Source organism: Apteryx rowi, unplaced genomic scaffold, assembly GCF_003343035.1.
Source record: "Apteryx rowi isolate R43461 unplaced genomic scaffold, aptRow1 scaffold_32, whole genome shotgun sequence".
Classification (NCBI taxonomy): domain Eukaryota; kingdom Metazoa; phylum Chordata; class Aves; order Apterygiformes; family Apterygidae; genus Apteryx; species Apteryx rowi.
Window position 1 is genome coordinate 1,261,844 of NW_020449641.1, and position 11,472 is coordinate 1,273,315.

The 11,472-nt window shown below is 65.0% G+C and overlaps 1 protein-coding gene across 1 annotated transcript; it reads left to right on the plus strand.

The window, feature by feature from the left end:
- Nucleotides 1–1,243: 1,243 nt before the first annotated feature.
- Nucleotides 1,244–10,834, plus strand: SLC12A9 (solute carrier family 12 member 9). The gene is made up of 12 exons (XM_026070999.1): nucleotides 1,244–1,406; nucleotides 1,591–1,728; nucleotides 1,987–2,286; nucleotides 2,575–2,682; nucleotides 2,819–2,930; nucleotides 3,041–3,198; nucleotides 3,784–3,866; nucleotides 5,018–5,142; nucleotides 7,650–7,842; nucleotides 8,144–8,318; nucleotides 9,315–9,461; nucleotides 9,652–10,834. The coding sequence occupies exons 1-12, from the start codon at nucleotides 1,244–1,246 to the stop codon at nucleotides 10,479–10,481; spliced, it is 2,532 nt and encodes an 843-aa protein (XP_025926784.1). The 3' UTR covers nucleotides 10,482–10,834.
- Nucleotides 10,835–11,472: the final 638 nt, after the last annotated feature.

The window sequence follows — 11,472 nt, forward strand, 5'->3', positions numbered from 1 at the left end:
CCGCGGATAACTCTGCGGCCGTTCTTGTGGCCGAGATAGGGCATCTTGCGACAGCCTCGGGCAGCTCCTTCCTGCCCGCCGAGTTGCCGGGCCTGACTCACTTCCCACAGCGCTGCCGCCACCCTGGGCAAGGCCGTCGGCAGGGGCTGCCCCTGCTCGGGTGCCGGCCACGGGGCCTCCGGGCACCCTGCCGTGCCCGAGGGGCTCAGGGTGGGCTGGGAAGCAGGGTCCGGGCTGGGAAGCGGGGCCCTGCCTGGCACCAGGGCTGCTTTTGCTTCCTGTTTTGCAGCAGGCAAACAAGGAGCACGAAACTCTGCGGTGCCGAGCGCCCGCTGCCCGGTGGGGCCGTGCCTGGAGCTGGAGAGTGGCTCGGTGCCGGGGGTGCCAAGTGCCCTCTTCCCCCTGTGCCACAGACCCCCAAAATTAGAGGCTTGCCTGTGATGCAAGGGCACAGGGGAGCGGGGAGAGCATGGGGTCCCCCAGCAGGGCCCTGTGGGCTTGTCCTGATCCCACTTTACCCCCGTCACCTCCAGGTGCTGAAGCTGGGGAGAGGGCAAAGGACCCGCTGCCCACTGAGGTAGGCAGCAGGACACGGGGGTCTCTGCCTCCCCCTGCCCCCAGCAGCACCCAGGGATTGCTGCAGGTCCCCTTGCCCCGTGCCAGCCTGCTGCCTCCTCTCTCCCTGTCTGTCTGCTCTCTGGGTGCCCAGCTCTGAGCTGCCTGTGCGGAGGGTTCACCAGGCCCTGATCCTGGCATGGCAGGAGGATAGGAAAGGGCAAGCTGGAGGGCACAGACAACCCAGGGTGCCAGGAGGGCTGGCCATGGGTGCCACCATGGGTGGGAGGCTGGCAGCACAAGCATGGGCACCCATCTGTGGGCATCGCAGTTGTCTGCTGCCTCATCTCCCAGCTGATCTTCTTCCCTAGCCTCCTTGAGGGCTGGTGTGCCATGCCCAGGCTGGTGTGTTGTGCAGCCAGGTCACGGCTGGCACACGTGTGTCATGAAACAGCTGTGCCCCCTGGCACATGCCTGCCCCATCATGGGATGCTCATGGGTGACACAGGGTGGGGAAGTCTCAGCCCCGGCAGGGAAGGGGTGGAATGGCCGGGGGGTGGTAGATGTGGGCACAGGGGTGGGAGCAACCCATATGCCTCCACAGATGCCAGGTCTGGGGGATGGCTGTGCCTGCAGGCCCTGGCTCTGCTGGGGAGGTTATGGGGTGGTCCGTGCCAGGCTAACAGAGATGTTGGTCTCTACTTGGTCCTTGGCAGGGTTCGTGGTGGGTCACGCTGGATTGTACCAAGCTCTGGCCATGTTTGCAGTGGCCTACTTCATCATTGGCATGACGGTGCTGTCTGTGTGCGCCATCGCCACCAATGGGGCACTGGATGCTGGAGGAGCTTACTGTATCCTTTGCTGTGGGTGTTTCTGGGGCAGGGGGCACGAGCCAAAATTGGGTGACAGCCCAGAGATGGCTGTGGGGTCCCCCATTGGGACTGCGACTGCTCTGACGTGGGGGTGGTAGGGAGACCCAAGGGCTCCTGTGGGCATTGGTTTGGGTTGCTGGCATCTTCCCTTGACTTAGGCAAGATATGATCAGCCGTGCCCTGGGCCCAGAATTTGGGGGCAGCATCGGGATCATGTTTTTCCTGGCCAACGTGTGTGGCAGTGCCCTTTACGTGCTGGGGCTGGTGGAGGCAGTCGTGGACAGCTTTGGGGTGCCACCTGGTAAGTACCCAGGTGTTGGTGGCAGCGGCAGTGGGGATCCCCTCCTTGAGCAGCTCTAGCACCCTGCCAGGCTTGCCAAGGTGGGTGTGTGGCACAGAGTTGGGGCATGGTGCCTTATGTAGCTGTCAGGGCTCACCCAGCCCTCTGCCCCTGGCTGTTGAGTTGGTGCCCCTTATGCGTGGCATGAAGCTGGTGGCTCTCAGCTCCAGGTGATGACTGCTCTGAGCCCTGCTGATCCCATCTCATCTCTCTGCCCAGGGCAAAAAGTGGGCACAGGCGTCCACGTCCTGCCCCAGAGCTACTGGTATGAGCTGCTCTACGGCACCATCCTGCTTGCCCTGTGCCTCGTGGTGTGCCTCGTGGGCGCCTCCATCTACGCCAAAGCCACCTTCCTGATCTTCCTTATCGTCGCGGGTGTACTGGGCACCATCCTCATCAGCTTCTTTGCTACGCGTCCCATCGGGGTGCCCATCCGCCTGCCACACTTCAATGGCTCAGAGATCGAGAACGGCTCCTTCACAGGCTTCTCACTCGCTACCTTGCGAGATAACCTGGGTGGTGAGGAATGACTTTCCCCAGCCCTGGCCATGGTACCTGCCGTGACACGTGTACCCCAACTCTACCTGCCAGGCTGGAGAGGAGTGGCACTGTCCCATGGCCTGCCGCCTCCATGTCAGCAGGGACACGCAGGAGGGTGGGAGAACTTGCGGGCACAAAGCAGGTGCCAGAGGTGGTTTATTCCATGGTGGCTGTTGTCTGGGCACAGGGAACATTGAGGGGAGGGTATATGGCAAGGCTGTGCCACCCCAAACAGCTTGTTGCAGCCTGTACCCGTGTGTCCTGCAGGTGGGTACGGGGTGGACTACACCACAGGGCAGATGATGAGTTTCAGCTCTGTCTTTGCGGTGATGTTCAACGGCTGCACTGGCATCATGGCAGGCTCCAACATGTCGGGTAAGGAGAGGGAAGGTGTCAGGGCTGGGTGGTACCAGGGACGAGGAGTGGGAGCCATGGCTGGGCAGAGGAGGTTGGAGGAGAGCAAGGGGTGCCGTGCCTGCAGGGCACTAATGCTGCTCCCTCCTGCCTGCAGGGGACCTGAAGCGCCCAAGCTACTCCATCCCACGGGGCACCATCTCCGCTGTGCTCTTCACCTACCTCGTCTACAACCTGTTGGCTTTCTTCATGTGTGCCACCTGCAACAGGTACAGCCGCCTGTCCCCTCATTGGGGTCATTGGTGCCCAGGTATGACCAGTGCCAGGGCTTGCTGGCATGGGCTGATGTGGGTGCCAGCATGTGCATGTCCATTTCCAGGACCCTCCTGCAGAAAGATTATGGCTTCCTGCGTGACATCAGTATCTTCCCACCCCTGGTCACGGTGGGCATCTACGCTGCCACACTCTCCGCGGCCATGAGCAACCTCATCGGGGCATCCCGCATCCTCTATGCCCTGGCCCGGGATGATCTCTTCGGTGAGTGCCCAGGGCACACTGGCACCTGCCAGAGCCCATCCAGAAAGTTGACATTGACTGGCACCAGTCCTGGGACCAGGGAGTCCCCTTCTTGATTTGGGGGTGACATTTTGTGGGGGATATAGGGTCTGGGCTCCTGAGCCTGGGCTTGCCATTGCCCCATTTCTTCCTGGCAACGCCCAGTCCCCGCTGCATTGCACGGGTGCAGGATTGGCTGCTTCGCTGTTCAGGCCCAGGGGGTCTTATTTGCAGCACCCAGAGTGGGGGCACCACAGTAGGCTGGACTGGTACCCCATGGCACAGTTGTTTGTCCCTGAGGGAGGTGGTACGGGGGTGCTAGATGCCAACTGTACCCCCCGATCAGCAGTCTGGGGAGCACCCACTGGCTTCATCAGCTTGGGTGTATGCCCGCATGCCAGCTGGGCTGCAGAGATGCAGGCAGTTGGGTTATCTGTATGCCCTGGTGTTGGTGCCCAGTGTGGGGGCAGGACTCCTGGCTTGTGGCTCAGGTGGTGTGAGTGCCCTCTGGTGCCTGTCTGGGCACCTCCTGCCTTGCCTCAGCTCCGCTTCCCCCTTCGTCCGCAGGCCGGGCGCTGGCGCTCGCCAAGAAGACATCTGCCAGTGGGAACCCCATCATGGCTGTGATCCTCTCCTGGCTGGTGGTGCAGGTGAGTTTGTCCAGCCCGGTGCCTGCTCACTTGGGTCCTGCCTACCACAGAGGTGCCCTGTGATGCTCCTTTTCCCAGTGCCACCAGGGGAAGGTGGGTTGGCTCCTGGGCTGGGCCTTGCAGAACCAGAGCCTGGCGCTGCCAGTGTGGCCGGGCACATCCCCCCCCCCCCAGCCAAGCTGCGTTGTTGAGCAAGGGGGGAGCTGCCCCCATCCCAGGGCTGTGTCCGCAGCCTGGTGCCTCTCCTCCCTGATAGCCCCGTGCTCTGTGGTGGGGCTGGGAGCAGCCTGTGCCCAGGGCAGGCATGGCAGAGCTGAGGGGCAGTTGGAGGATGGGGTACTGGGCAGACTGGAGGGTGGGAGTGGGGAGCACTGCGTGGCTGCTGGAGGACATGGGACAAGAGAGGGGATAACTGCCCAGCTGTGGGGAGGCATTTGGGGCACGATGGGTGGAGTGCTGCCCCCCGGGGGGCACCTCCAGGGCTGGAAGGGGGAGTTGAGAGCTGCCTATTCGCCCCCATGCCCTGGAGGCCCCCAGAAACCCCCCCCAGCCCCGTGCCCGTGTGCCCTACCTGCAGTGACCTTTTCCTCCCCGAGCTGATGACTGAAGGATAAATCACAGCAAATGGCTGAGTGCGGGGGCGGGCGCGGGGGGCTGCAAGCGTTCTTGGTGGGGGATCCATTACCGCTGAGCCACGCTGTTAACTCCCAGTGAGCCAAAAGCCGCATGACTGTGATCGGCAGCCTGTGGCCACCGGGTACGTAGCTGGGCACCCAGGCGCTGCACGTGCACCCTGCTTGCCTTCTGCAGTGGGCTGTCCCCTCCTGGCGTGGGAAATTCATGCCCAGCGTGGTGTTGTCCCTACCCTTTGCTGGCACATGGCTGCATGGAAATGCCTGCTCCACGCCAGTCCCGGGGCTCGCTCTTAGGGGCATTGTGCCAAGGTGGTGGCGAGCAGGTTGCTCCTGTGCACCTCCGTGCGGGCTGCAGGCAAGGGTCTGGTCCTTGGTGTCCTGGGAGGCTGGCAAGGTGGGCAGGAAGGCTGCTGTGGGGCGCACCAGGCTGGCAGGGCTGGCTCGGGCGTGTGCTAGGGATGCTGTCCTGCAGGGCGCTGGCTGCGTTCACACTGTGCCCCCCTGTGCTCTCCGCAGCTGGTGCTCTTCTCCGGGAAGCTCAACACCATCGCAGGGGTCGTCACCACCTTCTTCCTCCTGGTTTACGCTACCGTCAACCTGGCCTGCCTGGCCCTGGAGTGGGCATCGGCCCCCAACTTCAGGTACCCATTGGCGCAGGGGAGGGAGGCTGCTCTGAGATGCTGGGTGGGCACCCGTCCATCCATCAATCCGTCTGTCTGCAGCTCCACTGCCATCGCACCAGGCACACTGCCCATCTCCTGGACGTAACAGGAGGGCAGAGACACCCCTTTCCCTTGAGAGGGAGGAGGGAGTGTGTCCCAGCGTGGCACTGGCTTAGCACCGTCCCCCTGCCCTCGCACTGCTTTATCGAGGAGGTATCCATGCATCCAGCACCACCCGGGTACCACCCGCCCCCTCCCCCTAGGCTTTCTGGAGGTAATTTATAGCTTGCGCCCGCCCGGCATCCCCCGGGCAGCTTGCCAAGCAGTGATGGAGCCCACTTTCCATTAGTGCTAATTAAACTAACGGGGAAGGGGGGGAGGGGGATCCTGGGCGGGAGGAGGAGGAGAAGAGATCTTCCAGGAAGGATGAGTGTGTGACAGGCAGCCCTAGTCTAGGGGGGCCCGGGGCTGCCCTGGCATGGGCTTGGCCTGGCAGAGCTGCCCCTACGACTGCGGGGACACAGCAGGGCGATTTGGGGAAGCTTGATCTATCTAATGGCTTTTGCTGCTGGGCTGGGCACAGGTCCCCCCCCGCCGATCAGTCTGTGTTCCCCCGGTCGCTGTCGCTGTGCCCTGGGGCTGCGGGTACCGCCTGAGTTCAGGGACCACGCAGAGGGGACGGGACCGTGCCAGCTCCTGCTTGTGGGGCCAGTGCGGTGCCTGCTCCCGAGGTGCAAGGCACTGTTCATCTGAAGCGAGGAGTCCCAGAGGTGGGGACAGAGGTGGTGCCAAGCAGGGCTGGGTGGCAACGCCTGAGGCTACAGCAGGGCAGCGTGTCCCTGAGAGTGCCCCAGTCCCAAGGGAGAGCTGGTGATTGTGCCAGGTCGGGGCTTGACCTCCCCAGCCACCCCCTCGGCCAGGCATGGATGGGGCATGAACGGTGGAGGAGGATGCTGCAGCTGGGTGGCAAAGGGTGCCTTCGCCCACCGTGTTTTCTAATGGCCCCTGCTGTGCCCACCCCCCGCCCTCCCATGCTGAGGTCTCCATCAAGCGCAGCGGAAAAGGATTTTAATTACCTTTCAGCAAAAACAACAATTAGAGAAAATAACAGCTTCTCGCCTCCCCGCCTCCGCCTCCCCGCGCCAGGCTGAGCCGCTGCACCCGGCTGCTGGCGCTGCCGCGCGCTGCCCAACACCACCCGGTTTCCCCAGGCTGTGCCAGTCACTGGACCCCATCCCCATGAACATCACGGCTGCCTCAGGTTACCCCCTTTGGCCAGGACGGGTAGCGGGGGGGTGCCCAGGGCCCGGGGTAGGTACCACCTTGTTTCTGTGCCCCGCTGGCACAAAGTGTTTGCCCGACAGCAGAGGGGTACGCCGTGCCCACCACCCCCTGTGCCCTCCTCCGACCCCCTTCCTCTGTGGCACTGAGCCCATTCCCAATCGCCCTCGGAGAGGCGTGGGGAGCTCGGTGCCCTTGCTGGGGAGGCGGGGGGCCCTGGTGCGGTGTTGCCAGGCTGCGGGCTCTGCTGCCAGCGGTGACGGCACGGGGAAGGGGGCTGATTGAGATGGAAATTGCCGTTTCTCTGCCCGGCCCTAATGCATGCTGTGATGAAGTGCCATTAGGGAGGGGGGGGAAGGCAGGCGCAGGGAGGGGGACGCGCAGCGGGCAGGCCTGCCTGAGAGCAGTGCTGCAGGGAGCCCTTTCCTCCGTGCCCAGCCGCCCCGTGTGCCGGGATGCCCCAGGCACAGCATAGAGAGTGGTGCTGCCAGGGCTGGCTGCCCTCGGTGGGCAAAGGGGCTCCAGAAAGCAGCCCTGGCACCGTGCGGGGTACCTGTGCCACCCCACGACATGGCAAGGGGCAGCTGGGGTGCAGGATTAGCTGGCAGTGCCAGGGAGCGTTTCCTTGTCATTACCCCCTGTGTAATTAGCTAACGATCCCCCCTGCAGCCTGGCGCTCTTGGGAGTTTCCTCTGCCTGCCGAGCACGGTCTAATGCCCAGGGCTTTGTACCCACCAGTGCCACTGATGAGGACGGAGGCAATGCCAGCTCCCTGTGCTCGGGCATCCGCTGTGGTTTGCCCGTAGCCCATCTGCTTGGCTGGCATGAAATGCCAGTCCTGTGCCAAGGGCTTCATTTTCGCTGAGCTCCCACCTGCGAGATGCCTGTTAGCTGTGGCCCCCGCTCTGCTAATGAGGCACCAGGCTCCTTTCCCAGTTGCTTTCAGCCAGCAGCACTGGGGCAGCCAGTTCCCGACGGGTACCGCAGCAGTGCCTAGATTGGGGGGTATCAGGCAGGGCTGTGCCCTCTGCCACAGGCATCTGGGGTGCCCGACTTGCCTGGGTTGGCCCAACAGGGTTCATTGGGGGTGACTGGTCTGACCTTGGTGCAGCCTCCTGCAGCTTCTGCTCCCGCTGTCACTGTGCCCTCCCTGCAGCTGGCACGGGGGCCCAGGCGATAGCGGGTGCCTTTTCTCCTTGCTCCAGGCCCACCTTCCGGTACTTCACCTGGCACACGTGCCTGCTGGGCATCGCGGGCTGCTGCGTCATGATGTTCCTCATCAGCCCCGTGTCGGCCTCGGCGAGCCTGGGCTTCCTCCTCCTCCTCCTCCTTGCCCTCCACTACCTCTCGCCCAGCAGCACCTGGGGCTACATCAGCCAGGCCCTCATCTTCCACCAGGTGAGCTGTGCCAGCCGTGCCCACTGCCTTGCCCTCCTCTGCTCGCCCCTTTGCCAGCCTCGCACCTTGCGTGGCAGAGAGCTGGCAGCGCCAGGGCTTGTGTCCCCTGGGCGTCTGCCCAGCACTTGCCTTTGGGGTGGCAGCACCCTCCTGCCAGCAATTCCTCGAGCAGCATTTCCTCGGGGTTGGCATCCCCGTGGTGCAGGTTGTTAAAGAAAGCAGGACTCCTTAATGCTGCCGCGGCAGGAGGGCTGCCCAGCATGGCACGTGCTCCTGATGCCCCTGCCCTCCCTCCGGCCAGGTGCGGAAGTACTTGCTGATGCTGGATGTGCGGAAGGACCACGTCAAGTTCTGGCGCCCGCAGATGCTGCTGATGGTGCAGAACCCGCGGGGCAGCGCCCGCCTCATTGACTTCGTCAATGACCTCAAGAAGAGCGGCCTCTACGTCCTGGGCCACGTGGAGCTGCAGGACTTAGGTGAGGGCTTGCCCCTTCCCCTGGGGCTGCCAGCCGCCTGCCTCTGCCCTTCCCCACAGTGTCACAAAGTCCCTGGGGCAGCAGGGCCCGGCTGGGTGCAGGGCAGTGGGTGATGCCCCTTTGGGTGCTCTCTGCTGCCCTGGATAAAGGCAGGTGGGGCCGTGCCCATCCTTCCCACCTCTGGGCAGGGGGACTGAGGTTGGGGTCTTTTCCCAGGGTGCTGGAGTGACACTGGTGCCCATCTCCCAGCTGGGCACTGTGGGCACAGGGGAGAAATATCAGTGCTTTGGGCCCACCTGTGGCAACCTGGGCTTGACGCAGCGTGGTGGACATAGGTGGCCTCATGCACACACATAAGTAGACACACGTGCTTGCATAGGTGTGTGCTTGCACAGCAATCGCTACGTGTGCACACAGCTCCTGCATGCATCAGCACCGGTGTGCGCACAGCACCTGCACCCTGGGCCTCTTTGAGCCCCCATGCAGCTCAGCTCCATGCGCACAAGCGGACGCCTGCGCACACCTCGTGCGCACACCCTCGGCACAGCCTGGCACGTGTGTGTGCCCATGTGCGTCCCTGCTGCGTGCCTGCAGGTGTGCTCCCGTGCTTCAGGCATGGTTGCACCCCATCGCCTGTTCATTTGCACACGTGTGTTCCCTCACCCGCTCCCCCTCGCCCTGCCGTGGCCATCCCCACCCCTCAGCGGATGCACGGGCTCTGCTCCCCCCTTGCCGTTGCCGTGGTGACTAATGGCCCGAAATTGGGGGGGGGTGGAGCTGTCTGGATATTTTTTATATATTTATGTATAATTTCATCTCTGGCTGGAAGCACATGGGGGTTGACACTGGTATGGGGGTACTAGTTCAGGGGGGTGCTGGGGGTGCTCAGCACCATGCTGGGGTGCCGCAGGGAAGGCAGCGAGATCTCCCGGCCCCCTGGCGTGGGGTGCCCGCCTGCCCCGTTGGGGCCTGACACCCCTCTTGCCCCCGGCACAGACGCGCTGCCCTCGGACCCGCTGCAGGCCCAGCAGGACTCGTGGCTGGGCTTGGTGGACAAGCTGAACGTCAAGGCTTTCGTCAGCCTCACCCTGGCCCCCTCGGTGCGGCACGGTGTCCGGCAGCTCCTCTTCACCTCTGGCCTCGGTGAGTCTTGCCCGCGGTAGCTCCAGGCCCCCTGCTTTGCCCCCTGGGGTGGGCGCAGACGTGGGTCAACCCCGCTGCCTCCGTGGGGCGAGCAGTGCCAAGGCCAAACCAGCCCTTGGAGGCACCAGGGGCTGGCAGGGCCCTCTTCTTCCCCTCCGCTCACCCCGGGCTGGCGCGGTCTCTCCGGCAGGCGGGATGCGGCCCAACACGCTCGTGCTGGGCTTCTACGACGACGCGGCRCCCCAGGACGGGCTGGCCCAGCACCCGGCCTTCACCAGCGCCCGCGAGGAGGTGCCCCTGGGCTTCCCCCCGGTGCGGGCACCCRCGGCGCCCAAGCTCCTCTCGGCCCGGGAGTACGTGGGCATCGTGGCTGACGCCCTGAAGATGCTGCGCAACGTCCTGCTGGCCCGGCACTTGGAGAGCCTGGACAAGGCCTGGGAGCTCCGGCGGGCCGCCAGCTCCCCGCCCTCCATCCACGTGTGGCCCGTCAACCTCTTGCGCCCCGACAGCGCCCGCTACGCCGACACCTGCAGCCTCTTCCTGCTCCAGATGGCCTGCGTGCTGAACATGACGCGGGCCTGGCGCCGTGCCCACCTCCGCCTCTTCCTCTGCGTGGAGGCGGGTGCCATGCCCCAYGCCCAGGAGGACAAGTTGCGCCAACTGCTCAAAGACTTGCGCATCCAGGCCCAAATMCAGCTGGTGCCCTGGGACGCGGTGGTCAGCCTGCACTGGCAAGCCCAGCGGGCGCCCCCGGGGGGGCCGGCGCTGGCCGAGGAGGAGAGCACCGTGAACTTCCCGGCCAACGCCACCCAAGTCTCGGATGAGTACGTCTGTGCCGCCAACAAACTCATCCTGGAGCAGGGTCCYGCTCCCGCCGTGCGCTTCCTCTACCTGCCCCGGCCGCCCGCCGATACCAGCCTGTACCCGCTCTACCTGCACCACCTGGATTTGCTCACCCGGGACCTGGGCCCCACAGTGCTGGTGCACGGGGTGAGTGCCGTCACCAGCACCCAGCTCTAGGGGACACGGGGGGACCCCGTCCCCAGCACTCGTAGCTCAGGGATGGGCACCGYGCCCGCTCCGGACTCCTGGGTTCTCATCCGGCCAGTGCCTTTAGCAGCCCGAGGCTGGGCACCGGGGCAGGGCGGTGGGTGCCCCCTGCCCTGGCTGCCCCCCGGCTGGCAGTGACTCCTGCCCGGCTTAGGTGAGCCAGCTGGAGGAGCCAGCGCCCTGCCCTGGCGGTGCCGGGGGCTGGCGGTGCGGACACAGGGGGTTGGGGGGGCGCTTGTGTGTACCAAGACCCTGGTAGGTGGCACAGAATTAAAAGTTGCCCTGGCAGGACCCGGGCACAGCCCTGGCGCCGGCCGGGCAAGTCAGCGCATTAACGGTGCCTCTTCTTTGGTGTGGCAATGGGGCGCTCCTGGGGAGCGAGGGGCGCCCGGGCGCTGGTGGGAGACAGCGGGGTCCTGGGTGGGGGGGGTCAGGCACTGGGTGCATCCCTTTCCCAATTGGAGCCCCTGGGCCAGGGGAGGTGTACCCCAGCCAGCTTTGGGGGGGACGATGGGGAGCACCGCCGCGCTGGCGACCCAGGCAGGAGCGACCGGCGGCRTTGTGCCCGCTCGCGGTGCCAGGAAGCTCGTGCGGGCATGGAGCCGGGAGGGGGGTTAGCTGAGTTTGGGAAGGGAGAGGGTAGCAGGGCTGGAACCCCGAGGCTGCGCCGCCCGCCCCAGCGCGGGGCACGGGCGCCCCCCGGCATCCCCCGCGCTTTCCTCCCGCGGCCCCCCAGCCTCTCCTCCGCCGGCTCCTCCAGGCACCCTGCCAGCAGCGGGGATTGATTAAAGGCAGCCTCGACCTTGGTGCCCCGGCTCCCTGCCATCCTCGGTGCCTTTCATTAGGAAAAATTAAATGGGAAGGGGTGGGGGAGGGGAGCCCGGATGCCTGGGCTCCCTGGGGGTAGGCTGGGGGGAGGGGGAGCAAGGGGCGGCAAGCTGGGTGCTGCCACCGCCAGCCC